The following is a 25,059-nucleotide window of genomic DNA, read 5'->3' as shown; positions in this document are numbered from 1 at the left end:
GATGCTAGTTGTTGATGGGCTTTAGATATACTTCTTTAAGAAATTTTACTTGGTTTTAACATTTAGACGTTAAATTATATTTTTAAGAAGTTTATAGAAAATTATATTTCCCATAGTGGCGCTTTTTTACTGGCCAACTTCCCTAAATGCGAGTTTATATCTGTTTGTGGACCATTTAATTCTGTACCTGATAATTGATTACCCTTCTGATTTATTTTTTATGTGGGTGTTAAAAAACTGTTTTTTTATGTGCTTTTATGGCTGTAATAGCCGAAATAAAGTTTCAATGAATGAATGAATAAATATTGTATCGTATTGAGGTGGGCCTCCCTCCATATGTCAACTAGCCCCATTTCCTGTAGCCATGTCTTCCCTTCCTCCAATATCGCCCATTTTTGGTGAAAAGTAGCTTTTGATTGATCCTTGTCTGTGTCCATAAACATATTTAAGTCCCCCCCCCCCTACTAGTGTCATGCAATTTTGTGGAACCATAGTGTCTGCTATAGCTGTTTTAAGAAAGCCCTCCTGACCCAAATTGGGAGCATATATTGATCCCAGCACCATAGTTTGGGAACTGTAGAGTGTATGCTAGTAGGCGCCTTTTGATTTCGGCCACTTTCTTTTTCACCTCCTCCTTGCATCTTTTGGATATGAGGATAGCTACCCCTGCTGTCTTCTCCCGGTGGAAGAGAATAATTTGCTGAGGGAACGCCCTGGAGCGCATGCGTTGCAAGTCCCTGGGAAGTAGATGCGTCTCCTGTAGGAGACACACATCAGCGTCTGCATTTTCCAAGTAGGAAAGAATTGCTCTCCCTTTAATGGGGTTGTTAAGCCCGTTCACGTAAAGCTTGAGTACCTTTACCATTTCCTTGGCCATTGCGAGTGATTGCGAACTAGGGTATGTTGATCCTTAGGTCGATTCTACTCCCCCCCCCCCCCCCCCCTCCCTTCCTAATTGTTATCCCCCACCTCTAGGCTGGACTGTGACCACATGTGTGGAACCCTTTGCGTACGTAAACTGTGGATACAGGGCCCTCCTCCCCGGCCCTAACCCCAACAAGAAAAACAGTAAATATCCCCCCAAAAAGTCCAGTGGCTGCAGAACGCGTCCATGTCCCTTCGGTAAACCAGTCTGTAGGGTGCATCTCGTGGCAATCAGTGCCCCCCTGCTCCCTTGAAGTCCACCCGCCACCCCCCGGCATAGCATTTTACCACTTATCTGGCCTCCGAAACAGTTCAGTCGCCATCTCTGGATCCGGAATCAGCAGACAAAGAGTTCAATACTGCTTGACGTTCTGGTGCCATTGTCTCTAAGTTCCGTTTCGACAATGACTCCATTAATCTACTGCCACGATCGGCGCCACTGCTCTCTCTGTTCCTTTTTGTCTTCTCTGTTGGGATCGTCTTGCTTCGGATTCTAGATGCCCAGGACTCTGCATGCCTCCTTGAGTGACCGGATTTGCTGTAGTTTGCCGTCCCATTTGAAAATAATGCGGAAGGGTGCCCCCATGAGTATGAAAGGCCTTGGTTACGTAGGTGCATCGTAACGGGACGGAAGTCCCTTCGCTTCTGCAGGGTGATCGCCGCTAGTTTGTGGTAAAGAGCAATTGCATGTCCCTGATAAACATTAGTAGTTGAGCATCCCTTGCTTGTCGTAGGATGAGTTTTTTGAGTTGAAAGTCTGGCAGGTATGCCAATATGTCTGGGGGAGGGGCTGGGGCCTTTCTTTGCAAGCCTACTCTATGGGCTCTGTCAATTTTGATATTGAAGTCCTGGGATTCTTGCAGTATATGTCTGAAGAGGCCTTGGAGATACAGAGTGATATCCTATCCCTCTTCGTTCGGAGGTACGCCTTTGTGTCATATGTTGTGGGGAGGAGGAAGAACTAGCGTTCCGGGCAAAGTAGTTTGCAACAGTGGTTGCCATATGTTCTCTAAAAGCCCCGTCTTCATGCAATTGGGGACTAAATCTCCACGTCGGCACTGTTGCAGGGACAAAGCCCCACTCCAGAACCATCTCCAGTGGACTGTGGTCCGAGAGCATTTTCCCCAAATATGATGTGCATAATACCTGCTGGAGAAGAGTGGGAGGACAAAATATATGATCTATTCTAGTATGTACTGCAGGCACAGGGGAATAAAAGGAGTATTCTCGCATCAATGCATTTTTAATGCTCCACTCTTCCAGGAGGTTCCACCCACCTGTCCACACCGCGAGTGCCCTGGCCTGTTGTGTTGCCAATGCTTCACGGAGAGGCGGATGTCATCTGTCCATCCGGTTATCCAACACCCCATTATAGTCCCCTCCTAGTATCCAAGGGTTTGCATACTGCATGTTTATATAATATTGTACATGTGTTGATGTGCGGTAGGACAGATGTGTGATGGGTGGTCTCTGTCTAAAGTGGCACAGTGTGCAAAGAAAGATCGCCTGGGCCAGAATAAGTACCAGTGGCTGAGATTAAACAAGGAATTCCAGCAATCATTTTTCCTTATCTCCGGGACTACAAAGTGTAAGGGTTACAATGCTTCATACAATGCATAATTTCAAAACAATCTCACTTTAAAATTTTGCCATATAGTGTTACGTTTCACCAGAACGGTCAATTCTTTCTCGGCATTATGAAAAAATACATATCTCAGAATGAAAAGTTGGAACAATGTTATGGTTAACCATGGACCTTATCCTCATGCATGGCTTCATGGAATGGCTTTTAATGACCCTTTAACGTATGCAGGGACTTCTACTAACCGTCGGAGGTATGGAGGTACTGCAGTTGTGCTTTTCTCCGTAAAATACCTGCACACCTCTATAGTACCATTGCCTAGTTTTCCCATCCTAAAGAACCGGGCGACTTTTAGTAATTGTAAATAGGACTGCAGCATTACTTCCACAAGTAAATCATTGTGTGGCGTGCAACATTTTGCCTCTAGGTACATTATTTGAAGCCCTATATTATTTCTTACTTGATTTGTGTGTGGATACCTATCATTGGTCAGTAGCAGTGCAGTCTTTGTATTTACATTATACTGGTTAAAGCATGTGTTTTGACTTTTCCCATATATGTGACCGCTTTGGTGGTAATGACCTCAATGGTCGTATCATTTGAGATGTAACTAGTAATGTTTTTAATTGTTGTGTAAGCCAAATGAGGAGCGCATAAAGATTACAGATACCTAGATCACTGTGACTGGTGACTTTCGGTTGCTTTTTGTTTTTGGTTCATTAAAGAAGCATTCCTTACTGTGTGTTATTTCTTGGAACCTGTTTGTGTGTTTTTAATTCAAGATATTTTTATATATTTAGTAAATTAACATTTACACCATGTATGTGTGTAGGAAAGCAGGGAGAAGGTTAAATCGAGGAAGGACAAAATAGGTAATACATATTCACACTCGCTGTGCGTCATTGGCTGTGTAAATTATAGGTTTTTTTCCATTTTTGCTCTTTACTGTAAACTACGGTTGTCATTCATGTTCAACAGTGTTTTAAAATAATCTGGAGTGCTTTAAAAGTTTGTTGTTGAAAATATCTTTTAATATTTTTAATTTACTTTGCAATGAAAAGGTGGCTATCCTGGTGGTCCAGCTCCAAGTCAACCTCCAAATTTGGTAAGTGCTTTTCTTTTTTATTGAGTTTAATCGTATTCTTTGTGTTTAAGGTAAATAAAGTGTTGCTGCTTTAATATGAAATATTTGGATTCCTAATGAAATGCACATTGATATCTCTACAAAATGTAATGAACGTTTGTTACTGCAGTTTGGATTGTGGAATGAATACTCCGTTTTAATCTATGCCATGATTCAGATCCTTAAAAAAAAAAAGTACTGTGTTTAGTAAATAGCAATTTTAGTAGGGGATTCTGTTGAGTATTTAATTTTATTGTATGTCTGTACTTCTGAATAGTCACTTTACACTTATTTCCCGAATGAGTGAGTAAAGCACTTTGCTTAAGGCTATTCTCTGGGTGAAGGAGGGTAATGCCTGTAGGGGAAGCCATAACAGGGAGGTAGACCTATCATTCTGCCCACTTGAGCTGGACATAGATAAGGCCACAAGCGGCATAAAGAAATGCATAAAGAGGCAAGCTCTCGCGGACGTGTTGCATACCAATAGATACCTTTATTGCAAACATAGAATTTTGGACACTGTTGGCTACCATTGTTTTGAAAGCCGTGGTAAAATGTGGCCCTCTTCTTACTTGAAGTCAGTCTGTTACTGTCCCAATTTTTAAAAAAGGGAGTAAATCTAATGGCGCTGCTGTAAGCTCACTTCTTTATTAGATTCTGCACTTAAGATGGTGGGTAGAATACACTTGTCAAGACTGGAAGGTTGGGAAGAAGAAAAGAACATATTCTGGGATGTACAGTATAGCTTCCGGAAGGAATTGGGTACCATTGAACAATGAATTTAAATATTCTTGTTAGCAAATATTCTTTAGCCAAGAAGGGGTCATTTTATATTTTATATGGCAGTTATGGATTAGTCTTGTGTGTTCGACTGCGTTAACCTTTCCAAGCTGTCATTCCTTTTGGCTGATATTGGTGTAGAGGAGTTTATAATATACTTTTTACACCAGTTATACGTGGGCACTATGGTTCGGGTACGTTATGGCCGAAAGTGTGAGTGCATAAAGTAATTTGATGTCTGCAGACGTGTGATGTAGGCATGTATTTTAGCCCTATTCTTATTTCCATTACACATTAATAACATTGAGAAATTATTGAATAGAGCCTACTTTATGCTGCAAGTAGGGTCTCTTCCACTGCCTATCCTGCTCTGTGCAGGTGACTGTCTTTAAGGCACGCACAGGAAATGCCCTATAGACACTCCTTGATAATTTCACCATCTTCATGGATAATTTGGGTCTGAGGGTGAATTGTGTAAAGACATGGAGCATGATAATTCCCATGCCAAGAAGTAGTCTTGTACCTACTTCCTTAACAGTAATAAGATTGCAAATGCAGACAATTTCTCTTACCTTGGTCTTCCTCTCAGTTGCCACAACAACTGGAAACCATTGATTGAATCTAGAAGGCTATATTTTTAGAAAGTTATTGTGGCAGTGTTCAGATTTGCATTGAGGTTAGGCATTCGACAACTAAAGGAGATGACTACTATATATAAAAGAAAATGTGTTCAGGGAATTTGGTATGATGCATGAATATGGGGTTATTCTGATGTGGCTGACCCTTCTGCAAGTCGAAAACAAATGTTTAAAAACAGGTTCTAGCTGTTCCTTCAAGTTGTGCCAATTTTATGTCATGAGGAATTGGGTATTCCATATATTGAGGACTGAATTCATTTGCCACCTTTTTTTACTTTGGCATTCTGTCTGGTCGAAGCCGGCAGCAACAATGAACAGAATGATGTTTAGTGATTGTCTGTTTCTGGAGGTAGTCCAACAAGAGTTCGTTGTGATCACTTGTCTAGAAAAAACAATTTTTTCTAGAGACCCCTCACCCACCAGGGTTGCCCCTAGGTGGCATGCTTCATTATTGGGGTTCCTCTCAATCCTCTACGGATTGAGGAGTGCTGTGACTTGTGAGATACGTAGGAACACTTTATTGTAGGCTATGTATAGTGTAGTGATGTGCAGTGGGTGGAAAATTTTAAAATACATAACTAGTAGACCACTCTTTAATTCCCGCTCCTAGTTGGTATGGTTCAAAATCCAGGATTGTTACTGAGAGAACTTGAATTTAATGAGTCTGGTTGTCTCAGTAATATGTTTGTGTCAACATGTTTCGAGCTGTTCCCCTAAAAGCTCTTCATCACGACTCCACGGGGACCAGCACCGTGTGTACCACTCCTAGTGAATCCTATGTTGAAGATGTCAAATATGCCGATTAAATAAGCATGCACTATATACATACGGTGCGCTATATACATACGGTGCTAGTAATCCGTATGGTTCTATTTATTAATCTGTGTCTGTAACTAGAAAAAGATACTTTAAAAACACAGACCTGTCAGCCAAGGAGGCAGGCCACGTATGCTTAGTTATGCATGCAACTTATGAATATATATCGCACCCGTAGGTGCGAATAAGTAGTCCCTGTGACGTACGTCTGATAATGCTATATTATTGCATCATGGTCAATGCCAGGGGTACCTTAACCTGAGTAGCAACATCAGATGACCTGTGATATATTTATTTTTTTCCCCATTTCTAGTTTGTGACTACAAGCCCCTCTAACCCTGGCATTGGCCATGATGCAATAATAGAGCATTATCCGGAGTACGTCACAGGGATTGCTTATTCTATGTTTTATGTTGCACTGTCACGTGGTGTCTTGTCTCACACGTGTCATTTTATGAGTTTTTCTCCCATTACAGTGTGTGGCATGTCTATGACACACTATGATAGCACACAAGATAGACCATATGAGCACCCACCACCTATGGGTGCGAGATTTATATATATATATTTTTATATAGATCAGGGAGACTCTACCCTACCTCCTTTTCCACGTTGTGATCAAGGGTAGTCCATACCCGAAACGCGTCAGGCCAGAGGGAAACAAAAAGTGATAATAAACTGACCTTGTGTACTGGATAAGCTGTGTGGTGGTCCTTGTGTCCTGCGTGCCGTGCCTGGAGAAGCAGGAAGGGATGGAATATATATTTATTTATTTATATATATATATATATATATATATATATATATATATATATATATATATATATATATATATATATATATATATTGGGAGATTGAAGAGTTCGTGTGTTTTCTTCGAGGGACCACAAAGAAATATTTGACTTTATATATATATATATATATATATATATATATATATATATATTCATAAGTTGCATGCATAACTAAGCATATGTGGCTTGCCAGCTTGGCTGACAGGTCGGTGTTTTTAATGTATCTTTTTCTAATTACAGATACGAATTAATAATTAGAACCATATGGATCAATTACTAGTACCGTATGTATACCGTGCAGCAACTCTGGTGGGTTCTCAAGAAAAAAACTTTTTTTGTCCTAGACAAGTGATCACGACGAACTCTTGTTGTATGCGATCTAAATCCCTAAGGGCAGGTTTTCTTAGAAATACTCGAATTTTGTTTTACTACGTAACTAATAGGAGGATAAACCGAGCCTCTACCTCTGCCTCCCTCTTTGCTATGGTAACTCTGGAGGGAGTCGAACAGATCCCATGGTTGAATTGTATCAAGAAATCGTGTGAGAATATTGGTATTTCCAAATATTTTTATGATCCGAAATCCGTGGAAGGTCTGAGTAAAACTCAACGCTAATTGATTTCAGAGCAGAAGGTAGGGCGAGAAAAGAATGTAAAAAAAAAAGTATCATTGCAGCGCATGCCCTTCTGTTAACCAAGCCTAGCCCTCAACCTTCTATAACCATGGTCTCGAATGTGCAGCATAGATTTTAATTGACTAGATTTTGTTTAAACGTTGTTTATTTGCTATTATTGATAATAACATCCCATGACGGCTCTTATCGCCCAGCCCATTTGATAACCTTTCGGAACAAATCTGCGCTACTTTTGAGGTATTTACACAAAACTAAGGAGCAGGTTTATTATACTCAGGGTCTAAAAGATATTATTGAAATAGACTCCTTCCAAAAAATAATTTGGCTGAAGGAAAGTAAATCCCTGTTAGTAAGATTGGGAATGAGGGAACTGTGGGATGACCCCGCAAATGCAGTATTTCCCTCTAAGAAGCTTTTGAAAGCCAGCTACTGGGAGATGACTATTACAACAACATTCGCAAAAGGTCTCTCCTCTCATCTTACAGGTAGATTTCTTGAATTCAAAGCTCGACCAATGATGGAACCATACTGGGATGCTATAGAGAACCCGATTGATCGTAAGATTTATTTTCAATTCAGGATAGGTACTCTCCCGATAAAGGTGTTTACAGAACAATGGGCAGGAACAACTGATGACGATAAATGCCCGTGGTGCAGGGACCAGCAAGAATCTGAAAGCCATATCTTGTTTTTTTGTCCGAGTTATGCTGCACCTCGAAAAAAGTGGGTGACACCTATATGCCGATTAATTGGAACACGCAGATATAGGGAGGGCCCTGAGAATCTTAGCCACAGGCCCAAGTCCCCCAATTGCTATAGCTGTAGCCAAGTTTTTGAAATGGGTTTGGGTTATTCACTCCAAGCAGTAGTTTTGCATAGGTAATGATGCCATTTCTTTACCGCCCCAGATTAGCCTAAACTGAATGGATTATCGAATAACAAAGGAGAAATTGTTCGATTTTAAAATTATAGACTTGTGTTTATGTAATGATCATATTCGGCAGTTGTCTTGTGGACGTTTAATCATATTTTTAATATATTTATATAAATGCACTTTGGTATTTATCTTACCGCTTTTACTTGTAAATATTGAATGTTTTATGAAATGTTTTTATGACTTAATTGTCGAATAAAGTTATGATGATGATTATACCTGAGCTGACTCGTTTTAAATTTTAAACAATGTAGACCAACGTTGTGTAGCTAAAACAATTGTATTCCCCTTTTATCTGCAATTCTGTAGCAAACGTGTTAGGGAAGGTCAGGAAGATTAGGAAATGCTCATCAGCGGTTTAGATTTTTAGTTATCCCTCTTTGTGTTAGGCTGTTTTTATAAAATGTATTTTAGTAGTACAATATACTGCAATAGGTAAATGATGTCTTGAAATGAAAATGGAAACAAATAAAATGTATAATGTATTTAGAAATGAGTGTCTGCTTTTTAAATTGAATTCCCGTATTTGAGATCAACCTGGTGCAGGGGTATTGTAATTCAGGAAAGAGATATAGTTCACTCTGATTATATAGGCTTGGGTTATGGTGACTGTTGCTGCTATTTAAGATTATGAAGGAAATGTATTTATTACAGATGAAGTGTTTTTATATTGATAAACATTGTATGGTGTTGCTTTTATGGCAGTATTAAGCTGAATAACATTTTTATTGCTTGATTGAATGCCACTTTGGAGTCCTTGCATCAGAACAACATATCAGTGCCTACAATAGTGGTTTCCAGGTATGAAGAATATGCATATGATATACAATAGGATCTCCGAATACCACACAATGTAGTCTGATTTGAACAGATTTAACCACAGTTGGTGGATCAATCTGTTTGAAATATGGGTTGGAGTGAGGTCCTACAGTGGTCCTGTGTTTAACCTAAGGGGCACCAAGGTTGGAACGACATCCAATTATTTGTACAACAGTTGCCATACTTTAATGCCTTGGACCACTGTTGTGTAGCCTTGTAAGTGGACTGCCCAAATTTGTTTTACAATGGATCTGTCTACCATTTAATATGTGAGTGCCCATGTTTGCCAGTGGGGCTATTAGTACCATGCCATGCAAGTGGGGCTTAAGCAGAGTGTCTAAATTGAGACACAATTGTTTGATAGTTACCTGTATAGCAATCCATCAGGGGTGCAAGGCTTGGGGTTCAAGACCTGGCTCTTCGACTGATCCGGACCTGCACCCAGACCCCCTATAGCACCCCCGTGCCTTGAGACCCTCACGGGTGAGTAGCACGCTTTATAACCCCTGATTGATTGATTTAATTCAATCTGATCTTGCACACCGGTTTGTGCTTAATACTTGATACCTACCTTTGGATGGACAGTAATTTCCATGGTTTGTATCATGCATTTTTGTGTGAGACACACAAATCCAATTAATGATAACTTGAGTTGTGCTGTTTAAATGCCGTTCTAACTGACAAAGCCTGTGGTGAATGCCAGAAAAAAGATTATGGTGGAAGTAGATAACACCTTTCTTTTATAGTCATAATCTTAGCTTTTGTGCTGGGCTTCTATACTACCTCTTCAAGGTGAGTAGGATTGGCTATTAATGAGCATCTTTCCTAACTTTTACTTAGCCAAAAACCAAACAGTTATTTCATTTGTTTACAAATTGGCATTTAAAATGTTAAGAAGTCTCTAAAAACATTGTGTATGAAATAGGCTGTGTAAATGTTACTGCTTCTATTGATCTTCCTCGTCTTTAACATGTTGGAAATCATTGGCAGCTTCAGGTATCTGATGGAGGCTTCTTCACGGCAGAGGTCTTTGCTCGTACTTGCATTTGCAAGTACATGCAGAGTCGGTCACTTAGCCCATAGGGACATTGTCAACATCGCTAAGTTACCATGAGCCCAGCAGCCATGGTGCTGCTTTTGCGCACGTTACTACATGGCTTTATTTTTGCAACACACTGTTTATTCCATTCACATGAAACCCGTCTGCTTTGTTAGTTCTCTGCCTGTTCCTGGAGTTTAGTCTGAACACTGTGAGCAAGGTCGATCAACAATGCCTCTTGTTGTTCTGTTCTGGTCAGTCCCTAGCACCTAGACAAAACATGCTAACCTAGCTATTGATGGAAACTCGTACTTTGATATTATGGCGATGCATGTTTAGGTAACAAACACTTGGAGAGGGAGCTTTCCAGGGAGAAGAGCAATGTGGTTCCTATGATGCAGATATACCATCTAGGCATTAAGGTTTGGGGTCTGCTGACAAAGCCGGGAGATCTATTATATAAAAATACTTCTTACCAAGGGGAGGGTGGTTAGGCCTTATAGTCTTCTATCCACTATCTTTAAATGATGACATCCCCCTTTAGGATATATGGCCATGCTGCAAAGCTAACTATATTAGTTCGATGCATTTTTCTGCTGGTTGTGGCTCGTATACTGCATTTTAGAGCACAATAGTTCAAATAAACATTTTAAACTATATTCGGGTTTCAGTCGTTCTTATTGTGGACAGGTACGAGAGTGTGAGCGAAAAGGTGTGCCTTGTTACCGAGATTCCTGAGAGATCCGGGAGTGTTGTTTTCTGGGGTGTCTATTCATTTGCTGCTTCAGGAGTGCGTAGGAGAGCGAGTGAGACACCATAGGTCCTGGGTTTGTGGGCACTAAGGTGGTGGGAAGGCTTATCCCCTATACAAAGAGGTCCCATATTCCTACGCATATTTCTGTGTATGTGCAGAATCCCTGCAACAAGTCAGGACAGCTGCTGGGTCAGCAGCACATGTACTGTGCAGAGAGGGACCAGTTTGCATGGACTTGTGAGCAGTGTAGCTCCAGTGGTTGTGTTTAAAGTGTGCCCAGGAATAATCTGTCCCTAAAACCTTCTCTCCCTCCACCAAGGATAGGGAACTGCAGTTTTTAGATTTACTCCAGGATTTACAAACTAGAACCCAGTCCTTGTGGGAATGTGTTCCACATAAATGCAGGTTGGTTCCACACAGTAGAACCAATTTCAAATTGATACTACAGACTGGCCACATCCCTATAGTTTTGGAGGCTTTTTAACAATTGCTTCCATTCCTTGCTGAAAGTAAAATGATCTTTGCACAAGGAGAGATCCCATTGCTTATACCTTGGAACGCTTGACCTGTCTCCCTCTTCAACTAGCTCTCCAGTAGATTCTGTGACCTAGGGGGGTTGACTTTCTCCTCTCATCAGACACATCTTTTCTTCTCTTAGACTAAGGCATGAAGATTATTAATTGAGAAAATAAGGTATATACGTACTTATGCTAGAAAAACAGTGCTGGTGTTCAACAAGTTCTAAACAGTTTGCAGTCTCCGGTGTCTGTAGTATGGAAATGTTGTCTTAGGTTAACTTAAGAATAAACTCATCCACACTCCCTGGTGCCTTTTTAGGTCTCGCCTTTTCCATTCCGAAGGAATGGGAAATGGCGAGAATTCAAGTGCTCGAAATTCTCGTGAAACCACCGCTTTTTTCGTGCGTTTTTCATAGAGTTCACGTGGCCACAGGCACGCGCTTTTGGGCCATAAACTTTCCCCCTTCCCAGCCAGCTTTGCCAGCAGCATTTGCCTCATCAAAGGCTTCCGCTGCCCCGCCCCCCACCCTCACTTATGACTTCAAAGGGTGCATCTTGCTTAACAGGCCGGGCTGCACGCATGTCTCGCTCTTGCTTCATCAAAGGCTTCCGCTGCCCCGCCCCCCGCCCTCACTTATTCACGGCCGCAGGCTGTGACTTCAAAGGGTGCATCTTGCTTAACAGGCCGGGCTGCACGCATGTCTCGCTCTTATTTCAGTGAACTTATCCACGAGTTATACAAGATACTTTGTGAAGTTCAGCTCGGCTGTTCTACATGTGATCAATTCTAGTGCCACCAGCGATTTACCTGATGCGTAAGTAAGCAAGCACCATGTTTACTAAAATGGTAATCATATCAAGTGTCCTCATTTGCCACGAATCTCAGATAGTTGGCTTCTCTTTTCAGCAAATGTTATTCATAAGTGGGGTGTAACTTACTTTTAACTACTTGCAGGACTGTCTCTTTTCCCTTACCTTTCTAGTGTCCCACCATCTTTGAACCCCCAATTCACCAACTTGCTCCGTTTCTCTTCACATTCAAAAAGTAATTAATTCAAATGCCTGCCCCTCTAACAAGCATTGGCATTGCCAATAGGTCTCGCTTGTGGGACCTTATAAGTATTTAGTTATGCAGCACAATATCATTAGTGCAACAACATCAACTGTTGCATGCCTAAATACTTATAAGGTACAAGGTTTAGCCGTGCAACAGCTGATGTTGTTGCACCAAGGATATTGTGCTGCAAAACTAAATACTTATAAGGTCCCACAAGCGAGACCTATTGGCTATGCCAATGCTTGTTAACAGTAGTAGTCAGTGGTATATGTTCATTTTCTTTTCGCTCCTCACATACCTTCAAGGTACTAAAATGACCTTCAATTTCTTTAAACTGAGACCGGCTGTTGGTGTAAGCTTTAGATACAAAACTATGCTCGTGCTGTGCTTTAGTGTTAAAATAGTAATAAATTTGAAACGGAAAAAATGTTACTTGTGTTCAGGCTTCTCGCATTCTTGACTTACAAATTCTGAAAGATTGAATTAACCCCTTAGAATTTGAACACGAGTTTCGAAAATTATATTAATTTCTGCATAAGGCATGTTAACTGAATGAACTTTCATGCATATTGAGTAGTGCAATCGATAATATGGTGTTTTATTTAACAGACCTATTGACATGTAAATCTATGTTGTAGCCTTTACCTTCAGCAATGTCAGCAACTCAAGGTACAATCAGACCCGCTGCAAATTTTGATGCATTGCGAGATGCAGAGATTCTCCGTAAAGCAATGAAGGGATTTGGTAAGCATATGTTTATATTGGACCAGTTGTACAAATGATAATCAAAAATGTTCTAGAGTTTCAAAAGTTGAGGACTTTAGCCATGTAGATCTATGACACTCACTTTTTATTCATAATTGGAGTTGCTTGTGAAATGAATACGAACCTTTTGAAGAGTTGTTAATCTGGCCAATCTGGCCAGTCTTTCCAGACTAACGATTTAGCAACAGCGAATTGCGCTATTCAAAGCGAGCATATAGAAGAAAGAATACACATTTTTCTGTGTGAAGCATGTCCCCTCTAGTTTGGGCATGTTAAGCACCCTGTTTCCATGCATTGTGCCTGTTCCATCCTAGGCAGGCTGTTCAACATATATTTCTAACTTTATTCAAGATAGTCATCGAGCATAATCAAAATTGTACAGTTACCAACATTATTTCCACACTTCACCAATCATTGTTTTCAACATATATATGCATAATGAGAAGAATGCGAGAGGTAGTTGCTACCTGAAACGACCCCCCCCCTCAAACCCGTCATCACTAGACCAATTAAACAGTCCTTTAAATTGAGTTTTTTTACAGATCCGGTAGATAACACACCACCCAGCGCATGTTTGTTTTTGGTTTTGTTTTCAAAGCATTAGAAGGGAGACCTCCCTGTTGGAACCCCTATCTGAGATGGTCCAGAACATAACCTGTTTATAAATATTCCAACACTGATAAATGCATACGATCTATTGAAGGAATAGCTTGTACACAGTCAGTGTCCTGGAAATTCTTGCAGTGGTGACAGTTTGAGTAGCCAAGAGTCATGAGTCATATGTAGCTACTAATGTGTTTACCTATAATGTAAAGATACTGATTGTATTTCAAAACAGTGTTTCGTACCATCAGAATGTCATACTTCAGTAATAGATGTAACTGGCTTACCGTGATTTTGATAAATGCCAATAAACATATGTTTAAAAAAAAGTATGCATAATGAGCAGGGCAGGCAGGGAGGTGGTAGTGTTGTGGGCTACTTAAAAGTGGAAAAGGGCAGAGTCCCTCATTTCAGAGATATCCATGTGCAAGTGTGCAAGGAAACCAGGATTATGTGATAGCTAATGTGTGCTGCTACATAATCATGACTTCTTTGTAAAAACATGACTACAATGCTGAGAAATCTTCAGTATTACATTTGAGACCTAAAGCAACTCAATTTATTATGTTCTTGAAAGGGCTTCCTCCATTTAGGCCAGACCAACCTGAGAGACATGATCGATTGGTTAACAAGGTTGTCCACTGGTTGAAAGGGAGAACCAGTGTCAGTAAGGTGCTGCATAAATAGATAACCATGGTGAGCCGGATTCCATGGGTAGGGAATATGCTGAAACCTCCTACTAATGACTGTATTGTGATCAGTTTTTTTAATTAATTTGTTGTTCATGATCTATTATTCATGTTCGCCTTCCTAAACCAGGGTTATAGCAAGATTTGAGGCACCTCCATTGGATTTTTATTATCCTAGATCACAAGTGATGAGACCTGACAATTGTAATTGTATTTATATAGCGCTTACGACCCCGGACGAGACGTCCAAGTGCGTTTCGGTGAGTAGCACTCTACTCCAGAACCCAAAAAGGGTTAATGGTGGATTTGTGTAGTGAAATCTGAGTTAATTTGAGCGTTGGACATGTGAGTCTGTTATGATTGAAAGGGATAATGCGGGGGATAGAAGAGGGAAGACTCCCCAAAGTGTTTATTGGGAGATCATAGTAGGAAGATGAGGTTTGGGATGAGTATAAGGAGAGAAGGGAAGAATCTCTAGAAATAGATTAGGGAGATCACAGGAGTAAAAATAGTTTTTGCATGAGTCAAAGGAAGGAAAGGAAAGAATTTAGAACGGTTGTTTGGGAGATCATAGTATTCAAATGAGTTTTGGGGTGATCCAAGGGGGGATAGAAGAGGGAGAAGTCTGCAAAGGGTTATTTTGGAACACATAGTAGTAGAATAAGGTTTAGGATGAGTTAGAGAGTGGAGGTACATGATGTACTGAGAGAGGTATAGGGTAAAATATAGAGTGGTGCATTGGAGAGAGTCTGTTTCTTTTTACATTAGGAGTCAAGTAATAAATATATAGATACAGAAGTACATAATATACATATTTATATCAAGAAATACACATAACTAGATGCATATAATCAAATGAAATGTTTATATGGGGTGTATGCTGTACATTTGTGTTTGAGTATGGTGGTTATGTAGGAAAGAGCCAACTCTTAAGTAGTCTTCTGAAGATAAGATGGTTATCTGTATATCTTATGTTTGGGGGTAAAGAATTCCATAGTTTTGCTGATTGAACAGAGAACGATGTGCCACTTAAGTTTTTTTCTTGTATAGTGGAAGTTTGAGGCGAGGTGCCAATCTGGAGCAGAGGTTCCTTTGTTGAATTTATTTGGCGATTTTATTCCTGATTAAAAGCTGTCCTGTTCCATGTATTGCTTTGTGGGTGATAAAAAGCAGCTTAAATGTGGATCTTTTGGGAACCAGTAACCAATGTAGGGCCATTAAGGCAGGGGAGATGTGGGCTTGTGGCTTTAAATGTAGGAGTAGTCTGGCAACTGTGTTCTGAATTCGTTGTAGTCTTTTCATAGTTGATAAAGATGATCCATGGTAGAGGCAATTGGTGTAATCAAGTTTAGATTGTAGAAGAAAGATAGTGCTTTGACCTTGTGTGGAAATCCCAGGTGGGGAAGATGCCTTATGGAGTTTTCATAGTAATGAAGCTTGAGTTTGGCCACTTGGGCATTCATTGATAACTTGGAGTCCATAGTAATTCCAAGGTTTCTTACTTCCTTAGATATTTTAGGAGGTGGTCTTAGATCGTCAGGCCAGGCGCAAAGTGGGTCATAATATTTCCAGTTGCCACGTGAGTATATCCGTTTTGGAAGCATTCTATTTGAGATGGCTCCATGTCATCCACTGATCAACAGCTCTGAGGCAACTGAAGATTTGTGAGTTTCCAGTGTTTTTGGGGCTTTAAATTTTTAGGAGTATTTGTGTGTCATCTGCATGGTTATAGCATGTGAGCTGAAATTCATTGATTATTCACCGGTAATTACTTCATGTAGATTTTGAAAACCATGGGTAAGGTGATAGAACCTTGAGGGTCCCCTGATTTTGTGAAGTACGGTTTGGGTAAGAAAAGTGGAAATGGGAGAAATTTGTGCTGTTTTGAAGGTAGGATGTGATCCAGTCGAGGGCAGTACCCTCTATGCCATCTTTGTAGAATCTTTGGATTAGAGTGTTATGGTCAACTGTGTCAAAGGCAGCTGAGATGTGCAAAAGAAGTAGTGCAGAAACCCCGTTGTGGTCTACTGTGTTTATCATTCTAGATGGAGAGGAGGGCAGATTCTGTGCCTCTTCCTGGAAGGAATCCTATCTGGAATCCTGTCTGGCCGTCAGAGTATGGCGTTTTCTTCAATGAATTGTGACATCTGGGCGAATGTTGCTCTTTCTATAAGTTTGCCCAAAAATGGTCCCTTTGTAATCTCTACGATTGTCGGGTTCAATTGGATCCAGGTTATTTTTCTTTAATAATTGGTGGAAGTATTTCTTTTTTAGGTTTTCTCGAAAGATTCCAGTAGTTAAACAATTATTGGTGATTCTTCTTACTGATGTGGCAGCAGAGGTAGCTATTAGAATGTTCATGAATCTTTGTGGTGGACGAGGGTCAGAAGGACTGCCAGCAGGCCTGATTGTTTTCGCCGAATCATTACATTCCCTTTGATATTTGTTTGAAGGAATAGAGAGACTGGGTTAGTCTACTCTTGGAGGGTATTTTCGGAAATGGTTTGGTGCTAATGGTTTTCTTTTGTTTTAAATTGGAGTCCAGCATGCCTGCTTTGGTTGTGTAATGATTTGCCAGTTTGTCTGTGAATTCTTGAGTAATAAGATGAGTTATTTCTTTGCATTTAGGTTTTCGAAATTCTGAGAGAATTTTGTAAAAGTTTAGCATTTTGAATTCTGTCTGAATAGTACCTTTTTTTAGCTTTGTCTTTTTTTAGTTTCTGTAGGTGAAGTTTGTCTTCGTTTTGAGCCAGATGTGTTGCAGCTTTCTAATTTGCTGTTTTATCTCTTAGTTCTGAATTTCTCCAAGGTGCCTGATTTCTTTTATCCTGTTTTGTTGTTCTGAGTGGTATTAGGGTATCAAAAGCTTCCTGTAGCCACTCATATCGTTTTTGAACTGAATTTATTGTGTCTAGGTCTTTGTTGGATGTTAGTTATGCTTCTAAGTATTCAAGATTGAGTTTGTTCCATGGTTGATAGGTGGACGCATGTAAGGTGGTTTTAGGTGTGGTGTTTTATGTTGGAAAGCTAGCAAATAGTAGTCTGACCATGAGACTGGAGTAAGCGTTTGAAAGGTAGCTAGTTCTGGATTTACACAAATGACTTCTAGGATGTGTCCAGCAAAGTGTGTGGGTTTGTGGACGACCTGATGTAGGCTCAGTGTATCAAAGCCAGTGATGATGGTTTTGAATGGGGCATATTGGATTTGTCAAACCAAAAGTTGAGGTCACCCAAAATGCATAGATAGTGCATTATCAGGTTTGAAACGTGTCTAGGAATGTGTCTGGGAAAGTTGCATTGCTAGGTGGAGGTCTGTAGAGAAGAATGTTACAGGAGGAAGTTGGTGTAGGGTTGCATCTGCCGAAGAAGGCCTCACAAACTGGTATGGAAACATCGTCCACTTTATTGAGATGTATTGTTTACTTTAATATATCAGCTAGTCCACCTCCTCTTTTGCCTATATGATTTTGTGTGATAGTTTGATAACCTAGAGGTTTGGCTTCATGCAACACTGGAACAATGGAATCTCCCAACCAGATTCAGTTAAGAAAGTCCGGTTGTGTGTCAGTGAGTAGGTTGTTGATGTTAAACTTGTTTTTAGAGTGATCGAGTATTTACTAGTAGGCAGTTTCTGATTTGGTGATGGTGGGACATTGTTCTGTAGAAGAGTGAGCAATATTTTTGACACTTGTAGCAGGTGTGTCATTGGTGCTGGTATTGGCTGCATGAGGATAGCAATCGTGTTGCTTTTCTAGATCGTATTCCTCATTCAGCAGGCTTAAATGGCATTTTGATGGGTCTGCGTGTATAGGTGGTGGAGAAGGTGTTTGAGAGTGAGTTTGTGAGCTGTGTTGTTTTTGTAGAGTAGCCTTGTTGTGTAATAGACATGGAGATGCAAAGGTGTGATGAGTGGCATGTTTATTTCATGTGTGTCTCCTTGGGGTGGAAGCTGTATGAGTTGCAGGTAGTGCAGCATGTGGGTCATGTTGTAAGGCTCTACATTGTGCAGTGGAGAAGAGGCGTTTGAATGCGAATTGTTGTGTTGGTGTATTTGTGTTTAGTGTGGTGTGGGGGAAGAGAGTAAAGATGGTTTAGGATGTGTATTTGTGTAGTCGGGCTGGGAGTGGGTGTATGTTTTTTAGTTTGTGATGGAAATCATCATGCTATAGTGTTTGCGTTTTTTGTTGTGCTGGTGTGTGTTATGTATTTTTGTGGAGCAGTGAGAGGAGATGTAGTGATTTTCTGAGGATTTGTATGTGAAACATAGTTGGTGAGTGGAAGATGAATGGTAAAGGGGATGGTGATGTGTTTTAGAAAAGAGTTTGTGTTATGAGTGTATGTGTTACAGATTTGAGAGCTGGAAGAGGTAATGTGTGGTGGAATGTGAGGATTGTTTTGTTGTGTGTTTTTGGTAGATAGAGGAGCAAGTAAAGGGTAAAGTTGGTGTTTGTATGAACAGTGTGTGTGTGTCAGGGCTCACGGGAGGTTTCCTCCTCGCAGCCCTGTTGTAGCCACCATATCTGCCCCCTTTCTGCTTGACACTGTTCCTAAGGCTCGCCATCTCTGGAGTTGGCGAGTGTGCTGGCGACGCTGGGCATCGAAGATGGCCGCCAACACGCTTGAGGTCTAGCGTTCTAGTTGTTCACCCCTTTGATTCAAGGCTTAGGTGAAGCGCACACTAACGTTCTGTGGCGCACGTCACTGAGCATTTTCCCCAGAGAGGACCTACCTTTAGGAACGTCGCAAACCGCTAGTTAGGTGGCGTCTCTAGTGTCGGTTCTTATCGTCGGGCATCTTAGTGTCGAGGAGTTTACAGTTTGGAGCTGTTCTGGTTAATTTTCGGTGAGTTCAAGTTCGCGCGCATGCGTGAAAGAACAGCGTTCATAGGAATTTATTGCGCATGTGTCACCAAACGCTATTCAGTGTGTTAAAATCGAAGGAAGTGTTTTTTCTATTATTTCTTTATGCGCATGCTTGCAGTGGAAATCTTAAAGTAAGTGTCGAGGTTATTTCTTTGATGCATGTGTGACAGAGTCCTACACAGTGCGTGATGACTAAGGAAACGTTTTAGGGCAATTATATTAAGTCTGAGTTTGAACTTTATAATAAACGAGGAGTTTACTTAATAGACTAGTATTCATGTGAAGGTTGGTAAGAGATGCGCTCTCGATAAATGCTCTATCGCGCATGTGTGAAAAGGTGTCAGAATCAGTGCGCAGATTCGTTGGTAGTGTTCAAAGTTTGACGGTTGCGCTCTGTATAAGGCATAGTTCTACCAGAGTAGTTAGAAGATGTCGGAAGCTCTATTTGCCAAAGAGGATTAATTGGCAAAACAGTGGGACACTTAGAGAGTATTAAATCTCTTTGTTTAAACTGACTAAGTGTTTAACTACATTATAATTTGTTAAAGGCCATTCCCTTTTGGATGATAAGATTTATTTGTCCTCATCATTTAAGTTCCTCACACTTCCACTCATTAATGAAATAGAAGATAAGGAAAGGACATGAATACAATAAGTGAAAAAATACATAGAAAAGAAAGATAGAAAGCTTAAGAGTTTATGAATACTTACCTTGTTATCTCTTATGAAGTAGTTGCAAGAATTCAGTGAGAACAAGAAAGGAAAAAGGCTTCATGTCATAATAACACACCATAGAAGAGAAGCAAGCCTCAAAGAATATTCTGGTAAGACACTTAAAATTCTGAATTAAATATAGTTAAAGGAGTTAAGGTTTACAGAGAATAAATGTGATAGCTGAAATGTAACTGTTACAGCCTCGTAAGAAGAAAGAAGAAGAGAAGGCAGAGTTCAAAAGAAGAAATTTGGGCAGTCTCTTCTCTCTCTCCCACTCCCCTTCCCCCCATGGTACTTACCTGTTAAGGTTATTCAAGAAGACCTGGCAGAAGGGTAACGAGGTGAGTTGGGAAAAGGCATTATTCTGCTCCTGTGTGGAATCACGAGAATAACCAGTCCTGACAGCTGCTTAAGGTCTAGCTTTTCTAGTTTCCTACTCTAAGTCTTCTGTTTCACTAGCGCTGGGAAGCCACGTTTGAGTAGTCATGTGCTCTACAGATCAGATAATGATACAGAATATCACCAGGCAATTTCCTCAGGAAATTAAGTAGAAACCAAGGTTAATAAACCTCTCTTTGCTCTAATTTAGTATGCTGTTACAGCAGCTGTACAATATGAGCTAAAACCATCTATATATTGTATTTCCAATGCCCAGGTGTCTTGGCAATAAGCTGCGTCAAAACCTTTGTTGAAACTAAAGCGTTCCACATTGTCCATCTTGGTCCCTAGGCCTGCTACATTACATGATGCAAATTTAAAAGCAATCCCAGGCAACAAATGGCCACGGTCAGCAAGAGTTGAAGAACAATAAATGTCCGTTATCAAAACGGGGGACGAACATGCTTCATTATCATACATTGAAGAAACACTATTCCGATGCATTTCATCAAGATTAAAAAAATGTTTGGTTGTAGCAGGACTGAATTGTCAACCTACAGACTCTAGCTGAGCTAACGCAGCAAATCGGTATACGTCTGGGACAATAAAACATGACGTGTTACATCCCCCCGGAAACCACTAAAGAACCCAACAACCCACACACATACACCCTTCTACCCTACTTGCCATGCATTAGCACCTTCACTCTTCCACAAAGCACCACCCTGTCCTATACCACTAACAAATCTACACATCAACAACGCCACATTATACATAACTTTAATTCTTCCAGACACACACTGTCAGGGCTCACAGGAGGTTTCCTCCTCGCATCCCTGTTGTAGCCACCCTTTCTGCTTGACACTGTTCCTAAGGCTCGCCATCTCTGGAGTTAGTGAGTGTGCTGGCGACGCTGGGCATCCAAGATGTCCGCCAGCACGCTTGAGGTCTAGCGGTCTAGTTGTTCACCCCTTTGATTCAAGGCTCAGGTGAAGTGCGCACTAACGTACTGTGGCGCACTTAACCGAGCATTTTCCCCAGAGAGGACCTAACTTTAGGAACGTCGCGAACAGCTAGTTAGGTGGCGTCTCTAGTGTCGGTTCTTATCGTCGGGCATCTTAGTGTCGAGGAGTTTACAGTTTGGAGCTGTTCTGGTTCATTTTCGGTGAGTTCAAGTTCGAGCGCATGTGTGAAAGAACAGCGTTCATAGGAATTTATTGCGCATGTGTCATCAAACGCTATTCAGTGCGTTAAAATCGAAGGAAGTGTTTTTTCTTCGAAACAATGTTTGATACAATAATCTGAATTCAGCTGAATCGTTCTGGCAGCCCAATGTATCAATTGTGTTCAGTTAACCGAGGATTAACTGAAATTGTGGAGCATCTATAAGGTTAAATTGGATGATCTTTTGATGCCCCTCAACAGTTATCAGATGTACTGGTTCGGTATGACTAGTAATCGGACCTGAGGTTAAATCTGTTCCATCGACAGCTCTGACTCGTTCGCTCTTCTCTTTTTTGAATGGATAGGAATCCAATGTGATTAGCAAATTTTTGGTCACAAAAGTTGCCCGTAGCACTGGATTCCACCATAATCATGACTTCAGTCAACACCACCTTTCTGAATTTTAGCGTCACAGAAAGCGTTAAATGTGGAGCAGAGACCTGTAAGGTATATGCTAACTGATGATTTACCGGAGTTGTCTTGTTGCTTGCATCCACCAGTCCAGCTCCCATCACTGGTGGTGCTGCAAGTTTTCCTTCTCCTTCATTGGCGTTTTTGGTCTTTTTTGACAGTTCTTAACATAGTGGCCACTTCCTCCACAATACATACAGAGTTTATTCTGTCGCCTTTTCTCTTTCTCTTCTCTAGATAAAGGTCCGCGAATGGCCCCAATCTGTATAGGTTCAGGTCCAGTGGTTCCTTCGGTACTTCGTGAAGTTTCCGTTTTCATTCTATCGAAACGAGGAACACTGGGTCGAAATTCTCTCCTTTTTTCACCTTTACGCTCAGTTTGTCGAAAATCAATTTCCAACACCAAATCCCCTAGCTCTGATATTTCTGTAGGGTGATTAGGGATTTGTGATAGGGCATCTTTTAACTCGTCTCGTAGACCTCTGTAGAAAACTGCAGCTCTCTTGTTTTCTGGCCAACTAGTCTCCACTATCAGCTTGTTAAACTGAGCAAGGTAACTAACCAATTCTCGATTTCCCTGTTTTAATTCTAACAATTTATTATCCGTAGCTTGGGGACGCTCTTCTTTTATCGAATATTCGAAGAAATTCTTTTTTGAAATCTTCCAGGTTGTATAGGATGGGATCGTCTGTGGTGACAAAAGGCATGGACCAAGAGGCCGCATCTCCACTAAGATGCACAGTCTCGTGTCGCTTTCATACTGTCGTATCAGGAAAAATTGTCGGCCTGCACATAAAGTGCAAGGAACATTGGGTTAAAAAGATTGGAGCTTTTTGTGGGTCCCCATTAAATTGCTCTGGTGGTGCAAGGGGAATAACTGGGGATAAGGAGTGGATTACTTGTGTGGGGGCCATATTTGTGGAACTAGAACTGGTTATTTGATTCTCAAATGTAAAGGTTTTCAGAATAGCTCCAGAACTTCTCACCCATTTTTAAACTAATCATTTCTTGTCTGAGTATTTGATTCTCTTCCCTTCCCTGACTGCTTCTAAACTTCTCTGAATGTTTCCCAAGATATCCCCTACATTTTTTTAATCAAATTCTTCAGTCATTCGGGTGCTAATGCCAACTTGGGCACTTCTCTCTGTCAGGACTGGTTATTCTCGTGATTCCACACAGGAGCAGAATGATGCCTTTTACCAACTCACCTCTTGTTACCCTTCTGCCAGGTCTTCTTGAATAACCTTAGCAGGTAAGTACCAAGGGGGAAAGGGGAGTGGGAGAGAGAAGATACTGCTCTTATTTCTTCTTTTGAACTCTGCCTTCTCTTCTTCTTTCTTCTTACGAGGCTGCAACAGTTAATTTCAACTATCACATTTATTCTCTGTAAACCTTAATTCCTTTTACTATATTTAATTCAGAATTTAAGTGTCTTACCAGAATATTCTTTGGGGCTTGCTTCTCTTCTATGGCATGTTATTATGACATGAAGCCTTTTTCCTTTCTTGTTCTCACTCAATTCTTGCAACTACTTCATAAGAAATAACAAGGTAAGTATTCATAAACTCTTAAGCTTTCTATCTTTCTTTTCTATGTATTGTTTCACTTACTACTTTTATTCATGTCCTTTCCTCATCTTCTATTTCGTTAATGAGTGGAAGTGTGAAGAACTTAAATGATGAGGACAAATAAATCTTATCATCCAAAAGGGAATGACCTTTAACAAATTATAATGTAGTTAAACACTTGGGGCCAGATGTAGGTAATCCCAGATTACTGATTCTTAAATACCGAATCATACCGATTCGGTATTTAAGAACTGGCAATCGGGATGTATGTAATTTTACTGATTTAATTACCGAATCTGGATGATTCGGTAATTACCGAATCGGTATTTACCAATTAGGTAATTGCCATTCATTCCTATGGGCCTGGAGGCCCATAGGAATGAATGTCAATTACCGAATCGGTAAATACCGATTCGGTATTTGGGGGAAACATTGAAGGGTGGCAGGGTGTCACTTTGACACCCTGTTGCACCCCTCAATTGTGCATGGGTGCACATGTTGCAGACATACATGCCCTTAGGGCATGTATGTCTGCAACATGGCACTGTTTAAAAAGCAAAAGAAATGCTTTTTAAAGGGTTTTCATTATTATCCACCAACTTCTAGTTGGTGGTAAATAACGAATTCTTAAACCCCTGTAGCACTGATTACAGTGCTACCTACATGTCAAAATACAGATTCGGTAGTTTTACCGATTCGGTATTTTACCGATTCAGTAGAATTACCGAATCTGTATTTTAACATGCCCCTACATCCTAAACTCCAAATACCGGTCGGTAACGGGGTATTTGCTTTCCTACATCTGGCCCTTAGGCAGTTTAAACAAAGAGATTTAATACTCTCCCACTGTTCTGCCAATGAATCCTCATTGGCAAATAGAGCTTCCGACATGTGACTACTCTGGTAGAACCAGTGCTTAATTTGTAAAATAAAGTGCAGGGGCTCAATTTTTTTTTAGGAGGCCACACCCACTTCCCCAGCTCCACCCACGTCTTCCACAGGCTCCACCCACTGACTCTGTTGACTCTACCCACATCCTCAACTGGCACTTCTGAAAGCCAGATGTAATACCCCGTAATTCAATGATATATAGTGGGTCATGTCCATCAAATATCCAGTTGCATTAGGCTTGCACAGTCATAATATGCACTATATGGTCTTCAAATTCACCACTCCCTAGTGTCCAAGCATAGCCCAAATGTCGACAAATAACCACCATGTATAATCCAAATGCAGCCACATGAGCTCTGACACTACCTTAAATTTCCAACACAGCCCCATAATGCACAAGGCTGCGAAATAATCTATTCTGAAACCCCAGGTAGTGTACAGTGGTAGGTGGTGTTCCCCTCAGAGCTGAAGTTTTGATAGTGGTGCATGTGCGCCACTGATTTTATAATAGGGTTCCTCTTAAGTGGTTGTGATAGGCACCC

General features: G+C 40.7%; 1 protein-coding gene across 1 annotated transcript in view; it reads left to right on the top strand.

Moving 5' to 3' along the window:
- ANXA7 (annexin A7) overlaps window positions 1-25,059 on the top strand; it is a 452,163-nt gene that overhangs the window by 174,369 nt on the left and 252,735 nt on the right. Inside the window, exons 5-6 of the mRNA XM_078643136.1 lie at window positions 3,568-3,611; window positions 13,051-13,156. Of these exons, the coding sequence (XP_078499262.1) occupies window positions 3,568-3,611; window positions 13,051-13,156 (150 nt within the window). The remainder of the gene's footprint in view (window positions 1-3,567; window positions 3,612-13,050; window positions 13,157-25,059) is intronic.

Source organism: Lissotriton helveticus, chromosome 5_1 (genome assembly GCF_964261635.1).
Source record: "Lissotriton helveticus chromosome 5_1, aLisHel1.1, whole genome shotgun sequence".
Classification (NCBI taxonomy): domain Eukaryota; kingdom Metazoa; phylum Chordata; class Amphibia; order Caudata; family Salamandridae; genus Lissotriton; species Lissotriton helveticus.
The sequence above is the reverse complement of the archived record's forward strand: the minus strand, read 5'-3'. Positions and strand labels throughout refer to the sequence as shown.